At 43.1% G+C, this 22,702-nt stretch overlaps 2 protein-coding genes across 2 annotated transcripts in view; both read left to right on the top strand.

The window, feature by feature from the left end:
- CUBN (cubilin) overlaps positions 1–11,318 on the top strand; it is a 201,053-nt gene extending 189,735 nt beyond the window's left edge. Inside the window, exons 60-67 of the mRNA XM_054990953.1 lie at positions 93–301; positions 2,417–2,579; positions 3,192–3,396; positions 5,794–5,945; positions 6,042–6,220; positions 6,787–6,952; positions 8,221–8,456; positions 11,088–11,318. Coding sequence (XP_054846928.1) covers positions 93–301; positions 2,417–2,579; positions 3,192–3,396; positions 5,794–5,945; positions 6,042–6,220; positions 6,787–6,952; positions 8,221–8,456; positions 11,088–11,195 — 1,418 coding nt within the window. The 3' untranslated portion in view covers positions 11,196–11,318. The remainder of the gene's footprint in view (positions 1–92; positions 302–2,416; positions 2,580–3,191; positions 3,397–5,793; positions 5,946–6,041; positions 6,221–6,786; positions 6,953–8,220; positions 8,457–11,087) is intronic.
- A 1,745-nt stretch (positions 11,319–13,063) lies between these two features.
- The window catches only part of RSU1 (Ras suppressor protein 1), a 94,242-nt gene continuing 84,603 nt past the window's right edge, over positions 13,064–22,702 (top strand). Inside the window, exons 1-2 of the mRNA XM_054991543.1 lie at positions 13,064–13,216; positions 15,591–15,702. Coding sequence (XP_054847518.1) covers positions 15,594–15,702 — 109 coding nt within the window. The 5' untranslated portion in view covers positions 13,064–13,216; positions 15,591–15,593. The remainder of the gene's footprint in view (positions 13,217–15,590; positions 15,703–22,702) is intronic.

The following is a 22,702-nucleotide window of genomic DNA, read 5'->3' as shown; positions in this document are numbered from 1 at the left end:
TGTTCTGAACGTTGTTTCCTATAAAGACTAACATTGTCACACTTTAATAATGTCAAATGCATAACTGATGGGAGCACCTCTATGTTTAATAGGTCCTCAGCAAGGTTGCGGTGGTTATCTGACAAACTCCAGTTACACCTTTGGCTCTCCAGACTCCAACAAGGATGGCAAATATGATAAAAATCTAGAATGTGTGTGGATTATAGTCGCAGCTGTTAACAGGCTGATCAACCTGACATTCAACACTTTTGAACTTGAAGCAGCATCTGCTTTTCAAAACTGCCGATTTGACTACGTCAAAGTAAGATAATTTCTGCTAAGTAAGAATTGCTAAGCAGTCATTTTAGTGTGTTTTAACCACAGACTACAAAAATAATGTTTCTTTTCTCCCCCCACCCCAATCTCTTTACCAGGGGTAAAGGGAAGAGAATAGCATTATAGGACATGGGATTCAGTCACATATTACACAGTCCTCATGTCCCCCATGTGTTCTCCCTTGAAATGTGTTCTGCAGCTGTACACATAAGGAATGTGTGTTCTCAGCCACATTGGTGATTCCCCCCATATTCTCTAACCTCTCCCCCAGCATGACTTTGCTTTGGATATCTGTGGGCAATAGACCATTGTGGTGATTCATCACCGTGATTCTTTCCCAGCATTCCTTTTGTGAGCACATTGTTAATCTTTGTGGGGGCAGAAAGTGCTGTTGAGTCATAGCTGACTTTATGGAGACCTCTGCTGGGGTTTTCAAGGCAAGAGAGAGCCAGTTTGGTGTAGTAGTTAAGAGCAGCAGGACTCTAATCTGGAGATCAGGTTTGATTCTCTCTCCTCCACTTGAAGCCAGCTGAATGACCTTGGGCTAGTCACACAGCTCTCTAGAGCTCTCTCAGCCCCACCCACCTCACAGAGTGTTTTGTTGTGGGGATAATAATGACATACTTTGTAAATTGTTCTGAGTAGACATTAAGTTGTCCTGAAGGGCAGTATATAAATTGAATGTTGTTGTTGTTAAGAGCATAATGGAGGTGGTTTGCTATTTCCTGCCTCTGCAGCCCTGGTCTTCTTTGGAGGTCTTCCATCCAATTACTAACCAAAGCCGACTGTGCTTAGCTTCTGAGATCTGACAAGATCAGGCTTGCCTGGGCTATCCAGGTTAGGGTTCTTAATCTTTACCTTCTCCAAATTAAATACCTTGAAAATTGTTCTCCACCATATCACTACAAGATGTTGTCCGCTAATATTATTGTTTCATTGCATATTATCAAAAACCTGCAATGTCAATTTTTTTTAAAAAATCTAGCAATTACAATGTGAATGCACAATATGTGCATCCATTCCTTACTTTTTTAAAAGCCTGCAGAATAGCCACACGCAAAAAATCCACTGCCCAGTTCATGCCTAACTCATGATGGTATTTCTTGAAGAAACCTCTGGGAACTTTATGGAAATATATAAAACCAAATAGTTTTGTACACATTTGTCTTGTGATTTAAATCAGTGAATCCTTCATTTATATATTTTTTAAAATTCCTCGTAAAAGAAAACCTAAGATGTGAATAGTGACTGACTGCACCACTAACTGATTTCCATTATGAAACCCAAGATTGTGGGGCAAAGCCATAGACTGATTAGCATAAAGCAACCTCAGAGGTCAATTTGCTATCATACAGTTTCACTGCTGTGCAGACCTGGATCTCCACAACACAAGGACTTAAAAAGGATTATTATTTGACAAGACAAATGCAAGTACAGGAAGTAACTATAACGGGAAGTCTTGAAGATATGGACATGCTGCCAGATGGACACAACAGTTACGGAATAACATGTGGGGAACAGAAGAACTTTGTAACACGGAAATCAGCCACATTCTATCTTAAAGGTTCACAAAGAAAAAGGATAGTTGGACTGAAGTTCAATGGCATATCAAACATGCTGAGGGCCAAGGTAGATGTGATGGCATTCATGGCTCTGACCCATGCATACTACCAGCATTTTAAAGGGCCCCTATCGGGGACTGCTGTGTGATTGATTTGTTTGCCCCCCAGAATGGCTGAACCCCCTTGGCCATTTCACCACTTAAAAAGACCTGGGGTGGTGGAGGGAGAACAAGGGTGCCTCAGCTTGCTGTAGTGCGTGCCCAATCAAGATCTGGCCCTCATAACATTTTTGAATTGCTTTAAAATGGCAGGGGCATCCACAAGTCAGACCTGTGGGTGCCGTCACATCTAGTTTGGCCCTACATGCTCAGCAGAAATTGGTTATTTTTACATAAGGTCACAATTAGAAATTATATGGCATTTCAGTCCTTAAATTACATCTATCACTCTTTTTGATCACGCCTGCTTAATATTCATTGTGAAGGTCATACCCATTATACCATATTGACATAATTTGGGTTTTCTTTTTCTCCTTTTAGCTGTACGATGGCAGTAATGACGATGCCACTCTAGCCGGCACGTTTTGTGGCTCCAGCGTTCCTGCTCCTTTTATTTCTACTGACAACTTCTTGACTATTAAGTTTGTCACCGACAGGTCGGTAGAAAGAGCAGGCTTCAGTGCTACCTACACTACAGTAGAAAGTGAGTATAATTTTCTTTTTCTATAAAGAAGATGCCACAAAACAAGTCATAGTTCCTTTATCTTGTATGATTTCAAGGAGCATCGCACAGCTAACAGAAAGTAATGATGGAGCTTAGGCATGTCAGTTAGGAAGCTAGAGACCTACGTTAAAGGAGAGTTTCCTGTCAGAAAGAATCCAGTGGCCAGATCAGCTCTGAAAGAAGAGTTAAGATACCATGATCCATGACCCTGGAGAAGAGGAAGATGCCCTTAACGTGTGTCTGGAGAGAGGCGGCTTGGGGACCTCTGAAACACAACTTGGAGGGATTTGGTTGAGGTTGGATGGGGATGCTGGTGTAGGATAATGTGAAATGGTACGGCATTTAATGTATTTTAATACAGAAGTGATTCCGATGTTTTGTATAGATACAGAATTTATTCATTTTGAATTTTCACAGCTAGTTCTTTATCCTAAATACTTTGACCCCCCCAAAATCTCTCTAATTTGAGCAAAACATACTTTCAAGTAAATATTGCTTTAGGGCTACAGCTTAAGATGGTGAACAGAAGTTTAAAAAGTGTATTTTACACTAACAAAACTTTGATTAACTTGTTATTGTTGTTTGTAACAGGACTATGTGGAGGTACATACAATGCAACTTCTGTCTCCCAAAGTGCAACGTCACCCTACTTTCCACATGCATATCCTGCCTTTACAGTTTGTAGATGGGTAATTGATGCCCCTCCTGGACAGCATGTCAAACTAGTGGTGCAGGAATTCCATCTTCAGGCCAGTCAGGACTGCTCTCAGAATTACTTGGAATTCCAGGACTCACCGCTGGTAAGTCATTTAAAGCAGCATTTCCCATAAGAGGGTCACAGAGCCTGTGACAGTGGGTGGCAGGCTTTTGCAGGCTTTCTCCCTACATACACGTTCTAATGCAAAGTGGGCAAGAGAGTAAGGAAAGGGTGGGACCTCAAGTACCCTCTGTGAAGGGCAAGGTCTGCTGGTGAATCCATGAGTGGATGCAGCCTCTCACATCATCCCTTCCCTCTCTACAAAATAGTAAAGAGTCCAGTGGCCCCTTTAAGACTAACCAACTTCATTGTAGCATAAGCTTTCAAGAACTACAGCTCTCTTCATCAGATGCATCTGACGAAGAGAGCTGTCGTTCTCGAAAGCTGATGCTACAATAAAGTTGGTTAGTCTTAAAGGGGCCACTGGACTCTTTACTATTTTGCAACTATAGACTAACACGGCTAACTCCTCTGGATCCCCCTCTACAGTGGCTCATAATGCCGAGAAGGACTTGCAGGACCTTTGTGGCCAAATGAGCAGCATAAGTTCAAGACAATCAATTTCAGAAGTAAAAGGTGCAGGGCTTTTTTTCAGTGGGAACACGGTGGAACAGTTCCGGCACCTCTTAAAAATTGCCCTCCGGCACCAGCGGCGTGGAGGGCAATCTAAACTCCCCTCTGTCTGGAGATCAGGGGGCGGGGCCACCGGCCATGTGACCATTTTCGCCAAGGGCAATTTAAACTTTTAACACCCCCCCCCCCACCGTTCCAGCTGACCCAAAGTGATGTCATTGTGCGGTCTTGAGTTCCACCACTGAGTTCCGTCACCTCTTTTCCCAGAAAAAAAGCCCTGAACAGGTGGCATGATTGGTGGGTTTTTCACATCAGTACCGGGTGACTGTCTTCTCCTTCCCTTTTCCAAGCAAATTTCTGTTGGCTAGCCTGGAGCTCTTTTGATATATTATGTATTCTTTTAAGAGCTGACTTAAAGCAGTCTTGGCCCTTAGGAAGCTCATTTGTTGAATTTCTACCTGCTACACAATTATTTTAAACCCAGAAACACTGCCCCCCCCCCCCCGCAATGCTGGTTGTACTCCAAAGTCTAGTGTTTGGCAATTAGTTTTCCGCTGTGTGACCGAATCGAGAGTTCTATAGATTCCGCTACTCCCCCTTACAGAGTATGATGAGACTTCTTATGTGTAAGAGCACAATAATACCATAAGGATATGTTTATTGAAAGCTCTAACTAGAGAATGAATTTCTCACCTCAGCTTACTGTTGGGAGTGGGACGACACATTATTTGTATGCATTAAATAGGGGTAAGTGTGGTGCTATGAAATTCACAGGGTCACTTCAGGATGGTCACTGACTGACCCAACTTACAGAGTTTGGAGGATCAAATGTACACCTCCTTGAAGTCTTTGGAGTAAGGATGGGATCAAAATTGATTGATTTGATTTTATAGCACATTTTGCGGTTGAATACCTTCCAGTTGTGGTTTGGTGTTATGTTTCTAGTAACTGGTCAAACAGTGGCTTGTATAACTATGTTTTTAGAATAAATTTTTATATGAAGCTATAACCTTCAGTCTGATGGTTGTGTTCTTATGTTCCCATAAACAATAACTTTTAAATACAATAAATATTTCAACAAGTTCCACAGGAATGTTACGTGAATTTTTGCCTGGATACCTCAAATGGAGTGGAGAGTGCCATCAAGTCATAGCTGACTTATGGTGACCCCTGGTGGAGTTTTCATGGGAAGCGACTAATAGAGGTGGTTTGCTATTGTCTGTCTCTGCAACAGTTGTCCTCGTTGGAGGTCTCCCATCCAATTACTAATCAAGTTCAACCCTTGGGAGCTTAACTTCTAAGGTTTGGCAAGATCAGGCTTGCTTGGGCTATCTAGATCAGGGTGGATACCTCAAGTAACGGCTATAAAATAGGGAACCTTCCAGTTAAATGCATAAAACAGCTGGCTGTCAAAGACCTAAGATCCAAAATTCATGTGACAATATATTTATGGGTCACCACCATACGAAGTAAATTTGGTCTTGTGAGTCACCATACCAAGAAGGTTGGGAACCATTTATTTAGAGAGCAATCCTAAGCAGGCTTACTCAGAAGTAAGTCCTATTTTGATTCAGTGGGGACCCAGGAAAGTGCTTTTAGGATAGCAGCCTTACTCCTTCTGTAGGATTGTTAATAAAATGGATCCTGCTGGGGACTGTTGGGTACCAAGGATGATGGTTAGTGGTGGGAGTTCCCAGTCTGACTTCCAAAGGTCTATCAGATTTTCATCCCGGGAGCTTTCCTCCTTGCCAGAAACTCTCAGCTGTGAATTTTGCTATGGTGGAACTGCGTCCTTAGATTCTATATGCTAATCTTATCGTTCGTGGTCATCCATTAACATGTACTTCTTATATTTCAGAACAGTCAAGAACATGCTGACCGTGTCCACAGATTCTGTGGAGATGAAAATTTCACAATCCCTGAATTTTATTCTTACAGACGAACTGCCATTATAATTTTCAGGTCAGCAGCTTATATGACTCACAATGGACTCAGCTTCTCTTATAAAGCTTCAGGTAAGATTTAGAGCAATTTCTTTATATGCCTGACTTCTGCCCCTTAAAAATGGATGGTAAAGAGCTAAAATGCATTTTGTTTTTCTTTCTCAATAGGCTGCAACAGGGAATACAATCAATCATTTGGCTACCTGAAAAGCCCAGGCTGGCCTGATTCTTATCCTAATAATTTTAATTGTACTATTATTCTACGAGCCCCCCAAAATCACACCCTCTCCCTCTTTTTCACTTCATTTAATCTAGAGGACAACGGATGTCAGCATGACTTCTTAGAGGTATGCCGCTATCAGGTGCTTCATAGGGCTTTGTTCAGGCTTTTGCCATCACTTTCATCTTCTCCTTCAGTTGTCTGCAAGGACCACAGTTTGCTTATTCTTACCTTGTTGTGCCCCTCAGCCTGTCCTTGTAAAATTTTGGGGTGTCCTGGTGGCTCTTGAATGCCACAGCATTTTTCCTAAGGTAATTCAGAAAATTGTTAAGCCAATGGGTAGAAATCCGCAATGTTTAAAATGAAAAGCCACTAATATGATAGGATTTTGAGACCATGGAGCTTTCTGAAAGGCTCAACCAGTGTGCCACCACCAAATTCTGGCCAAAAGAGGGACCTGCAGGAAAATGAGGGAGACCAGCCCCCCTGGTCCTCACACCACGCAACTCAACCAAGTCAGCAGGGCTTCATTATAGCAAAGGTATTGAACGAATCACCCCTGAAAATAGGATGAAAAAAAATCTGCTTCAATAGTGATACAACTTTAATTAAATTCTAAGTTGCAGAGCTTTTACCATTTCTTCCTTTACAGTCTTGCTATTGTTAACAAAGGCTTTGTATACTCTTTTCAAGGTCAGAAATGGTAGTGATGCAAGCTCTCCATTGCTTGGCAAATATTGTGGAAACACCCTACCCGACCCAGTGTTTCCTAAAAGCCATGTTGTATATCTACATTTCGTAAGTGATGCCCTACTTTCCAATACTGGATATGAGATTACGTGGACTTCATCACCAACTGGTATTAACATTGGCTTTCAACTTTATCTGTTTTTTTTCTATTTAAATCTGCCATTTGGCCTTATAATGGGTAGTTTATAAATTATATAACATAAATAATCAGTAATAACAAAAAGCAACACTTAATTAAAATACAGACAGCTAAAGCAACAAAAACCCAGAGAGTGGAAGAATTTAACATTATCGGCTTAAAATCCTCTGAATACTGTTCTGAATAAAAAAACAACAAAAAAGTAATTTCTGCCTAGTAAGAACAGAGCTTCCCTAGGGAAGGAGAAAGACACCACTGCTGAGAAAGTCCTAGCAGTCTTCCTCGCAAACCTGACTTCTGCCAAGGAAGGAACTTGAACAAAGCTTCTTCTTAAGTATGAACAGAGAGGCTAATAAAGGAAAAAGTGATTTCTTAAGTAACTAGGGCTGCAATTTAGGACTTTCAAGATTCAAACTAGAACTTTGAACTGTGCTTAGATCAGAGTATTATCACCACGGTGGGAACCAACATCATGTGACATCATGATGTCACTTCCAGTTGCATACCCAGAAGTGGCGTTACAGCATCCCATGACGCTCTTGGAATTTCACCAATCTCTATGGCTTTTACCACAGAGATAGGGGAAATTCCTAAAATGTCACAGACACATTGTCTTTGCTTCTAGGTATGGAAATGGAAGTGACATCACAGTGTCACATAATGCTGGTTCCCACAGTCTCTGCCCCTCCAATGCTCCCCCAGTGCATTTACCCTTTCACCCACATTTCCCCACTACTACCATTGATGGGCTCTTTACTGTTTTTAGCATTACCTATCATAGTTATGTCACTACATTGTTTAGACTGTATATATAAATTAAAAGGTAATTGGAGGTGGTGAGGAGGAATTGACAAGTGGCAGGAGTAAGCCCAGGGAAAACCTTTGTGCAGAGGCTCCATTGCCACTACAAATGCCTTCCCAATGAGAAAGAAATGGGGAATTCTGCCCATGCAGAAGTACTCTGAATTAATCTTTTGTGCAGAAGGATAAAATGCTTAGAGTTTTTAAAATATTCAGTGTTAATACATATGCTAAGCCGGAGAGTATGGTATTTATGTGAAATGTTTCCTCCGCATATGCACTTCTCACCCTTAGCCATTTTCTGCACCCTAATGAGTCATGTTTGAGAAATACTCCAACAGAGCATGAGCACCTTCTTGACTTCGTAGTTCATTGCTTGCGCTGTGGTTGCCCTATCAGAAAATGCATAATAATTGAACTTTGCATTCTGTGTCCAGGATGCGGTGGCACTTTATATGGCGAGGCTGGTTCCCTAACTAGCCCGGAGTACCCAGCATCTTATCAGAATCAGACAGACTGTGAATGGATCATCAAAGCCCCCAAAGGACGGATTGTCACAATAAACTTTGTTTTCATCAGTATTGAGGACGCAGGCGACTGTACTAGAAACTATCTGATCCTCTATAATGGACCAGACAGTAGCCACCCACAGATTGGGCCATACTGTGGAATGGTAGGTTTTCATTATTTGACCATGTTGTGTTTGTCAATATGTAGCAATATGGTACAAACAAAACTGAGTATATTGGGGGCAACAGCTGTGGTTTTTGAGTTTGTGGGGCTGCATTTTTTAAGCCTTTCTCCCTTCTTCACACCAGAATTTTTATGATATTTACAAAGTGCCTTTAAACATCTGCAGAGTGCCATGGTCTCTCCACTGACAAACACAGATGCAGGACTAGCTTGCATGGGAGAGGGTGTCTATGGATTCCAGACAAAGATGAGACCCAGCACTTTTTGGGGTGGCATTAAGCCATAGCACAGGATATACATTTTTAATTAGTTCCATTTGGAGGGAAAATATTTGTCCCAAATCAGACGCCAAAACACGCCCGGGCGTGACAATACTTAAGCAAAACCAAACCAAAAAAATCCATCAAGGGCTTTAAAATGGCAGGGAAATTTACTTCTCTATACATTTTCTCAAAAAAAAAAACCCACCCAAATCTTCATCCAGCCTATTAGAAACCAAACAATTTCTTTCTCTAAAATTGAAAGTGCTAATTGTTTTAGTCACCTGATGAAGACAATTATTCTAGCAGAGTTCAGCTTTAGAAGAACCTATTTTCAGTGCCTTAGTTGCATCTTGGAAATGTGAAATAATAACCCTGTGACCATGTGCAAAGTACCTACAACACTTTGTGGTAGTATGTTCAGAATCATCCGAACATCTTTCAAGGGAGGGAGTTCAGGGAGGGGGGACTGGTTCTCAGTCAGTATTACATCCAGACAGCATAAATCCCCACCTCTCTTTTTTCAGAAATTTGCTTACAAACAGTCCATCAACTGGCCCGCAGCATCAGCCACAACCAAGCTAGTTGTCTGCAGAAGGGGGTTGTACTATCCTCTACCTTACATTTATACAATTTTTGTAGATTTAAATAAAGCCCACACAGGCAGGCCAATCCTGAAGGCTGCTGCAGCAGTGGTGGTTAAATGCCAACATAATAGCAGTGGTGCTGGTTGGATCCCTGTGGACATTCTGCGGAGGGGAAAACAGTATTTCCTCCTCCACAAGGTGCAGACCATGTCGGGAGCCCACTAGAGTCCATAGCAACCCTGGAAAAACCCATCCGCCAGGCAATGGCACTTGATCATGTTCCTCTGAGTGACACACACAGGCATGGCCAACCACCACCTGCCGATGTGGCCTCTACCCTTCCTCCACACACACACACGGCACCAGAGGAAAGGGAGGAAGACATTGACAGAATTTATTCCAGCATAATCTTTTGTGAGTCAGAACTTCAGCTGTTAACAGACTAGCACAACGATCTAGAGCTAGATTAAAGTTGCTCCAAACAGAGATGTTGTACTGCCATCTAGTGGGATTTGTCCTGATGTGTTTTTTTAATGTCCTCCCTTGAGTTCCAAATTTTCTTTGGCTGTTAAATCTCATGTCTTTTATGATGCAACACACATAGCAAAGCTTGATAAAATTCTAACATTGCATCCATCAAACAGCTACCTATAGCTTAGAATTAAAGTTTAGAATCAGACCAGTCTAAATTTTAAGCCAACAGGCTTTATTAGTATCTCATGCTCCTTCTACTCTATTCCTTACTTGCTTTGAAAACCCCTTGGTGGTGACTTGATGGCATGCACATACATACATGCTTCTTCTAGGAAAAGTGTGGGGCCTTGAATATAACGTATGCCTAGACTGGAAACATAAGATCAGAATCGGGCTAGTTTAATTGTGATTGAACTACTGTTTTCCCCTGCAACAACATCCATCTTACAGTGTGATATGTGTTAACAGTTATGAGCTGTGGTGCTAGACACAGACCAGGACACAGTTAACTCCTGTTGAAATCAGTGGGGGAAATGGTTACATTATGGTGTCCAAATTTAACAGAACATGCTATTTGGACATGACTCACCCAAATCTAAGCACTTCCAGTCCCATTGATTACAAAAAGATAGAGCTGAGCATGTACTTGATGTTTAGACCCACTAACAGAGTTTTATTACTATTGCACCTACTTTGTGATGCTGATATGCTATGCTATGATCTATCGTTATGTGCATCACCCAGTACTGAAGAGAATAGGAATGCCCTAGCTTATCCCATTCTCATTACATCCATCTGTATGACTATAGGGCTGCAATCCAGTCACAGTGGTCCACACTGAGGAATATATCTGCATGCAGAACTGATAACGGATGAGAGAGGATGAGGATGAAGTGGTTCTAGGCTCCCAGATGCTTATTCACACAGAGCAGGACATTTTGAAAGGGAGATTGTCCTGGAAACAGAGCGAGTGATCTGGGCTGGAGCAACCCAAAGCTTATTTTGGAGTATAGAAATGTGTAACGGCCAGTTCCTTATTCTGGCTGCTCATGCCGCTCTGTACTGAATAAGGACTTGGCCGCCAAGGAACCAACTTCATTGTGAAAGGCTTCTACTCAGCATCACTGGTCCCTCAGTAAGAACCATTGGTGCGGCAGGGTGATGCCATTGCTGCTACATAATCATCTGGAAGGAGGCCACAGGGCTTTCATTAGGAGTAATTTTCAGAGGGGGGAATCTGTTTTAAATGTGGAAAGTCCTGTCTTCTAAAAAAATTCTCCTCCTTTTTAGGATACAAACATTGCTCCATTTACTGCTGCATCCCATCAAGTGTTTATCAAATTCCATTCTGAGTATGTAACACAGCCATCAGGATTTCGGCTGACCTGGAACAGCTAGAATATTTCTCCTATGAAAATAAAATACATTCACTCAGCATTCTGTTGTACTGAAAAGACTCTAGGGTTCATTACAAGAATGTAATGGTGTTCATGACGGCACAATAAAATTATTTGTAGGCAATACCGTTGTTGTGTATTAAGAGTTGTTCCATATACATTTGATCTCTTTAAGAAAGTATCTGCTAGTGTGCGCACTATTTTGAAGACGACTAGATGACAGATGAATACTCTGAAACAAGCTGTTCTTCAAAAAAACTCTTCATTACAGACAAAAGCAGACTCATAAAACTGAAACTAATAATAGAGAGATAATTTTAAAAATTATTCTTAATTAAAAATGTTAAAAAATTTAATGAAAATGACATAAATGTATTTATATTCAAGGCAATTCCTACACATTATTTTTTGCAATATAAAGTATATTATTATTATCTCCATATTGCATCTGGAAGCGGAGGCTGAATAGCTTGCTTAAAGCCACCCAGTGAATTCATGGCCAAGTGAGAATCAATCCAAGGACTTCCTAATGATTCATAGCTCACAGTGAAAACCTAAGCAAGGTTACTCCAGTCTGCCCACTGAAGTCAGTTGACCTAAATTTGATTAACACTGCATAGGATTGCACGTCACAGGCCGGTAAGTAATATACTAGATCTAAACTGGGACTTACTTAAATGATCTCTAGTAAGCGGAGAGTGGTGATGCGGTCAGATCTGCAAAAGAGACCAAATAATTGAGGATGGTAAGAATCCAAAACAGGCTATGAAGATAGGGTTGCCAGGCCTAGGTTGGGAAATTCCGGTTGATATGGGGGGTGGAGCCTGGAGAGGTGGGGTTTGAGGAGGGGAGGTGCCTCAGTGGGGTATAATGCTATAGAGTTCACCCTTTATAGCAGCCATTTTCTCCAGGGGAACTGATCTCTGTTGTCTGGAGATTGGTTGTAATTCCAGGAGATCTCCAGCTACCACCTGGAGGCTGGAACCCCTATGAATGAGAACCAAAATAGCATTATAAGTGAAAATGATGTTTCGTTTTTGTTATATTTTATATCGTTTAACAATAAAATATATATATTTAAAATGATGGACATCTAAGTAAATACTGCATGTGAGTGAAAAAAAATAAAATCTGACTTCCAAGAAAGATCTTTGGTTTGGAGCTTACACAGCTTACTGAGATGATAGATTCAGTGATCAGCTGCGATAAAAGGAAGCAAACCATACAAAGAATTACGATAAAAGGTCTGCCAGCATCACAACGCCCTTGAATAAAGGTATGGTGCAGCTATATTTGAAATACAGTATACAATTCTGGTCACCTCATCTGGTGGCAGAAATTATTCAGAAATCATAACATTCACTGTGATGACCACTAGCTTAGCAATCTTTAGAAAAAGGTAAAGAGAGTTCATAGGTTTATCAGAGGCTGAACTTAAAAGAAACCCCTTCTTGTTCAGGGGATAGCATCTCTCTGCATCTCAGGTGCATGCAACTTTTCTGCGAAACGAAGATGCGAAGGCAGATCCCCCTTTGGGTCCCACCCGCCCCCTTGGCAAGCTGAAGCTGACATCACAGAGGACCCTCCACATCTGGCAAAGGCTCAGCAATGTGAAACCTGCGGCTTCCGCATCTTCCCCCCCCCCCCCAGCTGCTCTACACCGTCGCCGCATCCACTCGGCATCCATTGGCTCACTTTCGCCCCTTTGCAACCAATAGCGGCCGGGCGAGGCTGCAGCTTCCTTGCGGATAGGGTAGCCGCCGGCGGCACATTCCGAGCAGCGGGCGGAGCCGGTGCTGCGCCCCAAAGCGATTCGCCTTACTTGGAGTCGAGAGCGGCCGGCTTGTCGCCTGGCGCCGCCTCCTCCCCGCGCCCGGCCCTGAGGCGCTTGCGCACTCGGAGGAAGCCCCTCGCTCGGGACCGAGGACCGGGAGGAGGCGCCTGCGCAGGGCGTGTGCCCAGAAGGAGGGAGCGCGTCTGTCTGTCTGCCTAGCCGAGCCAGCGCCCCGGTCTCAGCTGTCGGTGAGTTGCCGCCCTGCGCGGGGGCCCTGGCGTGGCGGGCAGGCGGCTGCGCCTCTCTCCTCCCAGGCGGCGGGGCAGATGCCAGCGCCCGCGGGAGGGGGTTTGCTGCTCCCTCAGGAAGCGGAGAAGTTGGCAGCGAAGTCCCGCCAGCCTTGCCTTGAGTGTCTCTCCAGACTCGGGCTTCGTGCCTTCGGGGCGGCGAGGAGGGGCAGTTCGCCGCGGGAGGAGCTTTCCCTGCGCCCCCGGAGTGGCCGCCTGTTGGTTTCTGCCTCCCTTGAAGCTGTTTCGAGGACGGAGCTTCTGTCCGTAATCAAAGCGGCTCCTGAGCTGCCTCCCGGCTTGCAAGATCGGGTGGTCCGTTAGACCGTCCAGGGACAGCAATCGGCCAAGCCTGCGGGCACCGTCTCCTCCTCTGGAGGGTCAGTTTGTAGGTTAGGTCGGCCGCGTTGAGTTAGTTGCAGACTTATGTTTGACATCGTGGGACTGAGGTGTGGACTTGTGATGGTGCCTCGGACCACCTTCTGATTATTGTAGTCAAATACAATTGGGCACGGCAACATGGGTCTAGTTCCCATGGGATCTCATCTTTATGCCTAAATTTAGCTGCACGCTACTCTCTTGTTCGAAGCCCACTTCAGGCCATGTTTGTATATGCAGCTGTGAGCCGTGCATCTTCGCACATCAGGCTTTCTGAAGAGTATGTGTGAATGTGCTCACTGTGAAGTGCCGCTTGTTATTTTCCAAGATGTTTTTCATTCCCTTTCTCGCAACCATGCTAGGAGCCCAGGAAGTCACTACTTGGACAGCATCATCAAAATATCTCATTCTCAGCATGGCTCCATCTGTGAATATTTACATCCAGAGTCTGGAGCCATGAGACGCAAAACAGATCTTTCCACAAACCTGAGAAAGCCACAGTTCACAGAAAAAACAGAGCTCTGAATATATAATATAATATAGAGTGGCTCACTGTCCATGAAAATAATAGAGTCAGTGTTTGTACCTTTAAGAAATGTACACCATCATAGATATCAATGGCCATTGTGGGGATTGCTGGGCAGCCACAACAATATTGTCAGCCTTCAAACATTGACTTGTGTCAGTAAAAGGTGAGGGGCAGGGCCTCTTTGGCCTCCCATTCCACCCCTGCTCCCCCTTGTCCTGCCCTGGAAGGAGCTCTCATTGGGGCTAGGCCCAGCAGCAGCCACCAGGCAACTTGCCGCCATGCCATTTTTGCAGCTCTGCTAGGTGCTGTGGTGGCTACAACTTGATACCGTACAACTTGCCAGGGCCCAGCAGCAGCCTCCACACAATTTAAGCAACTTGGCAAGGCCCTGCAGTGGCCATCATACAACTCAGCACACGATTTTTGCAGATTGGCCAGTTTTTCCTGGAAAGAGGCTACCAGGGAGAGGCTGAGAGTCAGTACAATGTAGTGGTTAGAGTGCCAGACTAGGATCTAGAAAACCCAGCGCCAGCCCTCATTCTTCCATGAAAGCTTGCTGGGTGAGTTTGAGCCAGCCAATCTCTTTCAGTCTAAGCTACCTTACAGGTCTGTTGTGAGGATAAAACGGAGGAGAGAATAATGATGTAAGCTGTTTTGGGTCCTCCTTGGGAAGAATGGTGGGTATAAATGAAGTAAATATATAAATAATAAAGCGGAAGGCTTGGGGAGGCACATAAATGAAAGGTTTGTTGGAGTTGGAAGGACAGAAAGAAGCAGGGAAATGGGAATGGATAAGGGGGCTGCCAGAAGGAGGGAGAAGAGAAATCATGCAGGGAAGGGGATACAGGGGGTAACGAAGTGACCCCACAAGTCCTTGCAGGTTTTTCTCATTGGTCAAAGCACTTCACATGCATTATTTTGTCAGGGCTGTAGCAGATCTGCTGCCTTTCCATTCTGCATCATATCATGTTGTTATATTTTGGGTGCTTCCTTGTTCTACAGTAAGTAAGTCTAGGAAAGTAAAAGGGAAGTGTGGGTTCTAGTAAGACAATGGAGACATTAACATTTGAAGCAAGGACACATTGAAGGTTACAGTTTGACTGCAAATGATCACATTGGTTTTTATAGGTTTCCTGGGTAGAATTCACTGGGCAATAACATCTGAACGCATTTTAAGCTGTGACCTATGAACTTGTATGAGGTTTTTGGTTTTAACAGACAGATGTGCATTTTTCTTTTAATTAAAGAAGATTTATGCGAGTTTGAGGTGCTCATGTGGCTAGATTGCTCTGTGGCAGTTCTCCCCCCCTTGAGGCAGTTTAGGCAATGCAGCTTACCGAAAAGGTGACTGTTGCCATTTATCTCTGTCCTCCTGCTCTGCAATTAATTCCTGTACTATCAAGTGCCTGTGTCTTTCTTTCAACTTAGATCATGTCTAAGTCTTTGAAGAAAATTGTGGAGGAGAGTAGGGAGAAGAACATCTTGGAGGTGGACATGTGTGAGCGAAACATCTCTAACATGGTGGACGTACCTGGCTTGTGTAAGTATTTCTGTCACCCCTACCACCATGATGCTATTGTTGCTTCTGCAAGCACGGATTCCCTGCCCATCCCACTGGGTTTTTGTATCTGACACACATCAGATGCTGCAAAGAATTTTTAAAAGACACTTTTTTAAACCTGTGTTTCTTCCTTGATACACTAGATCATGAAAGCTGTTGTGGTATAGTGACTATGAGTATGAGGAGGGAAGTATTTGGTAGAGGTGGGCACGAACTGAAACACGAACCAAAATTGGTCATGAACTGGGCCGGTTTTTTTGGTTCACAAGCTGGCGGGTCATCGGAGGGCATTTCTGACAAACCATGATGAACCGCGGCGATTTTTAGGCTGGGTTGTTTTTCGGTTCGTTACTACAGACAACCTGTTTCGGATCAATCCGTTTCCTAGGCAGTGGGCGGGGGGGGGGGAGGATCGGCTGTCTGCAGACCTGCTGCTGCCCTAGAAGTGACGTATTCATGAACCAAATGAACCACTTCGCAGAGTGGGAAATTTCATGCCAGTTCGTGGTTCATAAAATGCAGTGAACCACCATTTCCCTGGTTCATGCCCATCTCTACTATTTGGTTCAAATTCAGATTTCATGTTAGTCCTGAACTTTTTTGGGGTGTTAGGAAATCTTTCTCTTTCTCAGTGCATTATGTTTGGGAGGGGGGATTCAGAAATGAAAAGCACTTGGAACATTTTAAAAACAGTATTTAAACAGGAAGTAGTGATAGTAGTAGCAGTATTAGTTGTACTCATAGTATTTATTGTTATGTTAATTCTCTCCTGACAGCTTAACCACCAGCTGAAATTCAGGTGGGGGATGGGTAACATGCTAAGTTCTTTGCTATAACTCATAAGTCTATTAGAATGCTCGGCCATGGTGGCTGTCCCATTCACGGCGGCATGTGACTACGTGCCTGTTCCCTAGACTGGGGTGACAAATGGTTTATATGGAGACTTTATTTGTACACCAAGATTGCCTTGAGTACTTTAAAAAGCCCTATATGGGTACTAAATGTCATTATTATTTTGGCTTTTGCACACAATGTCGAGAGTTAATGATAGTTTTTTATTCCTCTAGAGCTCAGAAGTTGAATGGTTTTTGAGTTTGGGTAGCAACTGAATCTGGTGCTCTCCCTGTTGTAGAGTTGCAAAGAATAACAAGACTTCTCCAACCATAATTCCTTTGCAGCATCAAGATGATATATCTTCTATAATAAGACCTTTATCAGTGTAGTTCTGTTGCCTTTTGTGCTTCTGTCTTCCTTGCCATCACAATTAACTATTTAATAAGAGTTCTCTGTACTCGTGATTGGGTTTCACACAAAAGCGGTACATAGTACAAAAGTGGTACATTCACATGTTAGCTTTTTGGAAAACTCTTTATGCCTAAAAGTCTGCTCTTCTGCTACTTACATTTATTGAAAGAGCAAATACTGACATGCACGGCTCACACATGCTTTTTAAACAATACTAGGCATCCCAGGTCTTCTTGCATGGGCTGTGCTTGTATATATTTTCATGGATTCAGCACTCACCACACCCGCTTCACCTTCATTTACTGTATAAAATGAAGCTGAGACAAGGGTCTGCAGCCCTGGGAGTATTTACATTTATATGAATGAAGCCCATGGTAAAATGACAAGGTTGTCTTGGGACCGTTCAATCTGAAAGAAGTTACCTATTGATGTTTTTGGTGGTCATGCTACCTCTGGGCTGGTTACAGTTATGAGGGAAGAGGGGCTCGAGAGCCACATGTAGGCCCTGTGGTGCCACCAGCCCAGCTGAATTTAAAAGGAGCTGAGGCGGGGCACGGCAGGGCTGGGCTGCAGCAGGCAGGTCCATTTCCCCTTCCCTGGGCTGGAACCTGAGAAAAAGGCAGGTGCAGCTGTGCGAAAGGAGAACAGCCTTCAGGGGGGAAAGGCTGCCAAGAGAAGTCATACTTGCAGCTGGTTCAAAGAAAGAACAGGGTCAGCTCTTAAAGAAGGGAAAGGCCCTGGGACTGGGAACGGAGAGGACCAGGCAGCAGAGAGCAATGCCAGGCAGAGCTGCTCCTTAGGTGAGGCAGAGCCAGGCAGCAGCCTCCAAACCTAGGGAAGGGACTGCAGACTCAAATGAAAGGAACAGCACTTTTTAGCTGTGTGTGAAAGAGAATAAAGATGAGGGTGGGGAAGGGGGAACTCTGTGTGAAGGGTGCCCCTGCCCCCCGAAGCACTGTGACCTAAGCGTGATGACAACATTTTACTTTCAGAACTTGGATGCGTACAAATACGCTCAAGTGTATAAGAGCAACACCACTCTTCTCTATTCTGTTCATGTGCATCATCAGAACTGGGCCTGGGCCTTTGTGTTCAGAAGTAGTGCCTGAGATTTCTGTGGAAGGCAGAGTTGTATACAAGAGGAGCAGGGTGGCCTTCTGCTGTTGCATTTCATTGTCTTTTGGGCCCAGTTTACAGGGTTCTACCCGCCTCCCCTTTGTACACATACACCCACCAGTTAGGACATGCGTCTGATGAAGTGGGCTGTAGCCCTCAAACGATTCTGCTGTAATAAGGTGCTGCAAGACTCCTTATAGTTCACAAAACCTTTTGAGGGAATGAAGAGCAGCTAAAACAACATCTTGTTGTTAAAAGCATTTCATTCAGGACTAAGTCAGACATGGCACTGGAAGTTGAGCAAATGGAGCTCCTAGGATGGATGTTACTTTAAATAGTAGGCATATGTGAGCCTGATCTCTGTTACAGAGTATAAGCCTCTAGCCACGCCTCTTTCCTGACCTGAAACAACCCTATAGTGTTGTTTTTTGCCCTGAGCAAAAATGCCGAGATTCTAAAAGACAGTATTTCATAAGAATTTTTTTCTTCCTCAAAATTTCCAGCTTCCATTAGATAAACTGAAAAAAAGGCCTTGTGGCAAACTGTCTCCCAACCCTCTTATTTCTTTTGTTGTCTTTTTAAGATCAAGCAAGTTTGCTGGTGCGGCTATTGCTCCATAATGATGATGATGATGATAAATAATAATAAATAATAAGTGGGTGGGACTGAGAGAGCTCTGGAAGAGCTGTGTCTGACCTGAGATCACCCAGCTGGCTTCAATTATAATAATGCCCTGATCTGGATAGCCTAGGAGAGCCTGAGCTTGTCAGATCTCAGAAGCTAAGCAGGGGTCGGCCTTGGTTAGTAATTGGATGAGAGACCTCTAATGAAGACCAGAGTTGCAGAGGCAGGCAATGGCAAACCACCTCTGTTAGTCTCTTACCATGACCCACCAGAGGTCGCTGTAAGTCAGCTATGACTTGAGGGTCGGATTTCATTTTCAATAATAATAATAATAATAACATTCAGGACAACTTTGGGACAACTTAACGCCCACTCAGAGTGGTTTACAAAGTATGTTGTTATTATCCTATGACAATCACCCTGTGAGGTAGGTGGGACTGGAGAGGTCTGGAAGAGCTGTGACTGACCTGAGGTCACCCAGCTGGCCAAGTGGAGGAGTGGGGAATCAAACCCAGTTTTCCAGATTAGACTCCCACTGCTCTTAACCACTACACCAAACTGGGCAGTTTTCACACGTCTTTAAAATAGCGTGGGAAGGCTGCTGGCGTCCTTGTGCGATTTTTTACGCCATCTGTTTACAAAACTGAGGCAGGCAGTGATGATGGCACTTTCGTGGCATTTTGTAAACAGATGGCATCAAAAATCGCACGAGGAAGCCTGCAGCCTTCCGTATCGTGCTATTTTAAAGATATGTGAAAATGGTCCAGGGGTAAAAAAGAGAAGAAATGTGAACTTCTGATTGGATACTGGACGGATGATTTATTCATAAATAAAATTGCCTGTGTATTACAACTGAAATAGTTGTAAAGTCTCCTGTTTCGAAGAAGTGTTTTCTGAGGCCAAAATATGACATGTTAAATACATGGCAGATTCTGAAAGCAACACTGCTGTCCTCTAGGACAGTTTATCCATGCCGTAATGTCATGGCGTGTATTTTGTGCTTTCCCAACATCAGCTGCTGTTAATTGCTAGAGTGGGGCATCAGGATACAACTAACAGTGCAATCCTAAGCAGTGTTATTCCAGTCTAAGCCCAGGGCTCAATTCGAGGGGGAACGCACGGGAACGCAGTTCCGGCAGTTCCTCAAAGAGGTCACATGTCAGGTGGCCACACCCACCTGACTCTCAGCCACTTTGGGCCCATTTCGGCCTTGATTGGGGCTGAAACAGCCCAGATCGGGCCTCTGACGGGTGGTGGGTCACTCCCGCTCATCAGCAGCCTGATCCTGACCATTTTGGGCCCCTTTTCAGCCATTTTCAGCTCCTTTTTGCCATTTTGGGCCCAATTTCGGCCCTGAATGGCCATAATTGGGTCCAAGACAGCCAGAATAGGTGATGTCAGGGGGTGTATACTAATGACACACTTCCAGTGATGGCAAGAGGCATGGCATATGCTAATGAGTTATGCTAATGAGTTCCTCCAGCTCTTTTTCTACAAAATGACCCCTGTCTAAGCCTATTGATTTCAGTGAATTTAGACTGGTGTAACTAGGATTGCATTGTAAATTGTCTTAATATGTATCAGAGGAGGATAAAGAAAGCTTTCGTGACTGTTTTCCATTGCAACTTCAAGTTTACTGCAATGTGTAGATCTGGCCTTATAGTTCCTGCAGAAATGGTTCTCTTTTCTCTCCCTTGTTTGTGTTTGAACTAAAAGTCCAAGGAAGCACTGGTTCAGAGGTAGAAGCTTATCTCATATCATTCAAATTAAACAACACTTCTAGGGAAATTAAATGCATGGCTCTTTCCTCATATTACACGTGGCATTTGCAAGTATTTTTTTAAAAAAAATCCAGAACAAAATTTAGTGTTCTTAATATCACTTGTGAAAGTGACCCAGGAATTCTGATGTTATCGAAAGCAATTAGATAACTTCACAGTACCATAGACTCTGTCATATTTTCAGGACAATTCCTTATCGGCCTTGTTTTGGGGACTGCTAGCTTCCTATGGAAAAAAAATCTGTTCTTTTCTGAAGCAGCTAGAGGAGGAGTGTGGTAATGTAGGAAGGCAGGAGTTCTTACGGTATTTCAAAACCTGTTTAAAAAAATGGTAATCTTTCCAAGGGCAAGAACATGTCTGTTCCTTGCCACATACAACTTCCTATTCTGGAAAACTCTTATTTCTGTTGCCGAGGATTAAAGGACTGGAAAAGATCAGATCAGCTGAGACCTTTTCTTAATCTTCTTTGTGTAATATCTTCTCTGTATCGAACATAAATTAGTAATGGTTTTGCGGGCAGTAAAAGAAATCTGGAGCAACAGTGTCTCTGTTTTGTGGATTGGCGACCTATCCGCTGAATCGTTGGAGCGAGTCAGATTCTAAGTCTATGCTAATTATCTCATAATTAATTCAGGTCTGCAGTAACAGGCTTTCTTTTTCATGATGTGACATTAGTTGAGCAGTAACACCTGTCTCAAGAGTTCTCTTTGTCTGAAGCATTAAATTATCCAATCAGAAATTATCATATTGCTTAATAATGTCAAAGATATTTAAGTTATTTATTGGTTTATAGCGAGGCAGCTTATTAGGCAGATGCTGCACTTCAGTTCCCATTGTGGCATTTGGTTAATTAGACAGTAGTACTTGCTAATGTGTAAGGCACATGGGAAAAGAGTTAACTCTTGTTGGCCTGAAGCAAAGTAACAGTGTCAAAAGTGTCACCTGAGTGTTCTTAAAAGATTGAGTCAAATTGTATAACTGCGTTGTGTGCTTGTCACCTAGAAAGGTGGCAGTTGAAATTACGAGTTTTTAAAGTATAAATTCTGCTTAAATATTGAGAACTACTTTTCAAAAGAAGGAAGGAACTGTTTAGCATTTCAGGCTCAAGCTAAAACTGGACTCAGGCCAACTTTGCTCATTGTATTTAATTTTGCTTCATGCACTCCAGTAATCCAATCTTAGCATGTTTCCTATCCATGCTTCCTAGTGATAGATTCCTTTTATCCATAAACAGTGCTGTATTTGTGCAAATAGGAAAGCATACCATGCTTTGTTGAGTAGAACCATGAGATGGAATCTTGAACCAACTTGGAACCTGGGATTGTGAAAGAGCAGAGTTCAGCTTCGGCTAGAAGAAATTAACAGGTGAAATTAGCAAGGTGTAGTAAAGTAGAGAAACTGACCATTTTTAAGGGGAAAAATCATTTTGTTAGCAGTGTGTGGAAAATGACAACAAGAGGTATAGTGTATTATTTCTTGTCCACAAAAATATAGAAAGACATGAACAAATTTCTTGGGTGAGTATCAGAAAATGTCATTTATGTTTGGCATTCCAATCTGCAAGGGGCTGCAGGTTGCGTGGCATGCTATATTGCCACTTCAAATCATTTTCTGTCGCAGATGGTACAAGTTGCCAGTCTGCATGCATTTCCGTTCATAACACATAGTCTTGGTACATACAAACTTTGCATGCACCTGAAACTGGTCAGCGTATAATCTTTGAACTAGCTTTATGGTATTAACTGGCCGACTTGCTTGTTAAAGTGTCTAGAGTTTTATCCTTGTCTAATATATAATCCTTGGCTCAATCATCAACCAAAAGGGATACTGCAATGAAGAAATCAGAAGATTGAGACTTGGAAGATCAGCTGTGAGGGAGCTAGATAAGATCCTTAAGGACGTCTCTTTGGGGACCAAGATCAAGATAATCCCAACTACAGTATTCCCCATTACTATGTATGGATGTGAAAGTTGGACAGTGAAGAAAGCTGACAGGAAGAAAATTGATTCATTTGAAATGTGGTGCTGGAGGAGAGTTCGGTGGATACCATGGTCAGCCAAAAAGACAAATAAGTGGGTAGTAGATCAAATCATGCCTGAATTCTCTCTAGAAGCTAAAATAACAAAACTAAAGCTATCATACTTTGGTTGCATCATGAGAAGACAAGATTCTTTGGGAAAGTGAATAATGCTAGGAAAAGTGGAAGGCAGTA

Source organism: Eublepharis macularius, chromosome 11 (genome assembly GCF_028583425.1).
Source record: "Eublepharis macularius isolate TG4126 chromosome 11, MPM_Emac_v1.0, whole genome shotgun sequence".
NCBI lineage: Eukaryota > Metazoa > Chordata > Lepidosauria > Squamata > Eublepharidae > Eublepharis > Eublepharis macularius.
Note: the sequence above shows the minus strand (reverse complement) of the source record. Positions and strands in the feature narration are given on the sequence as shown.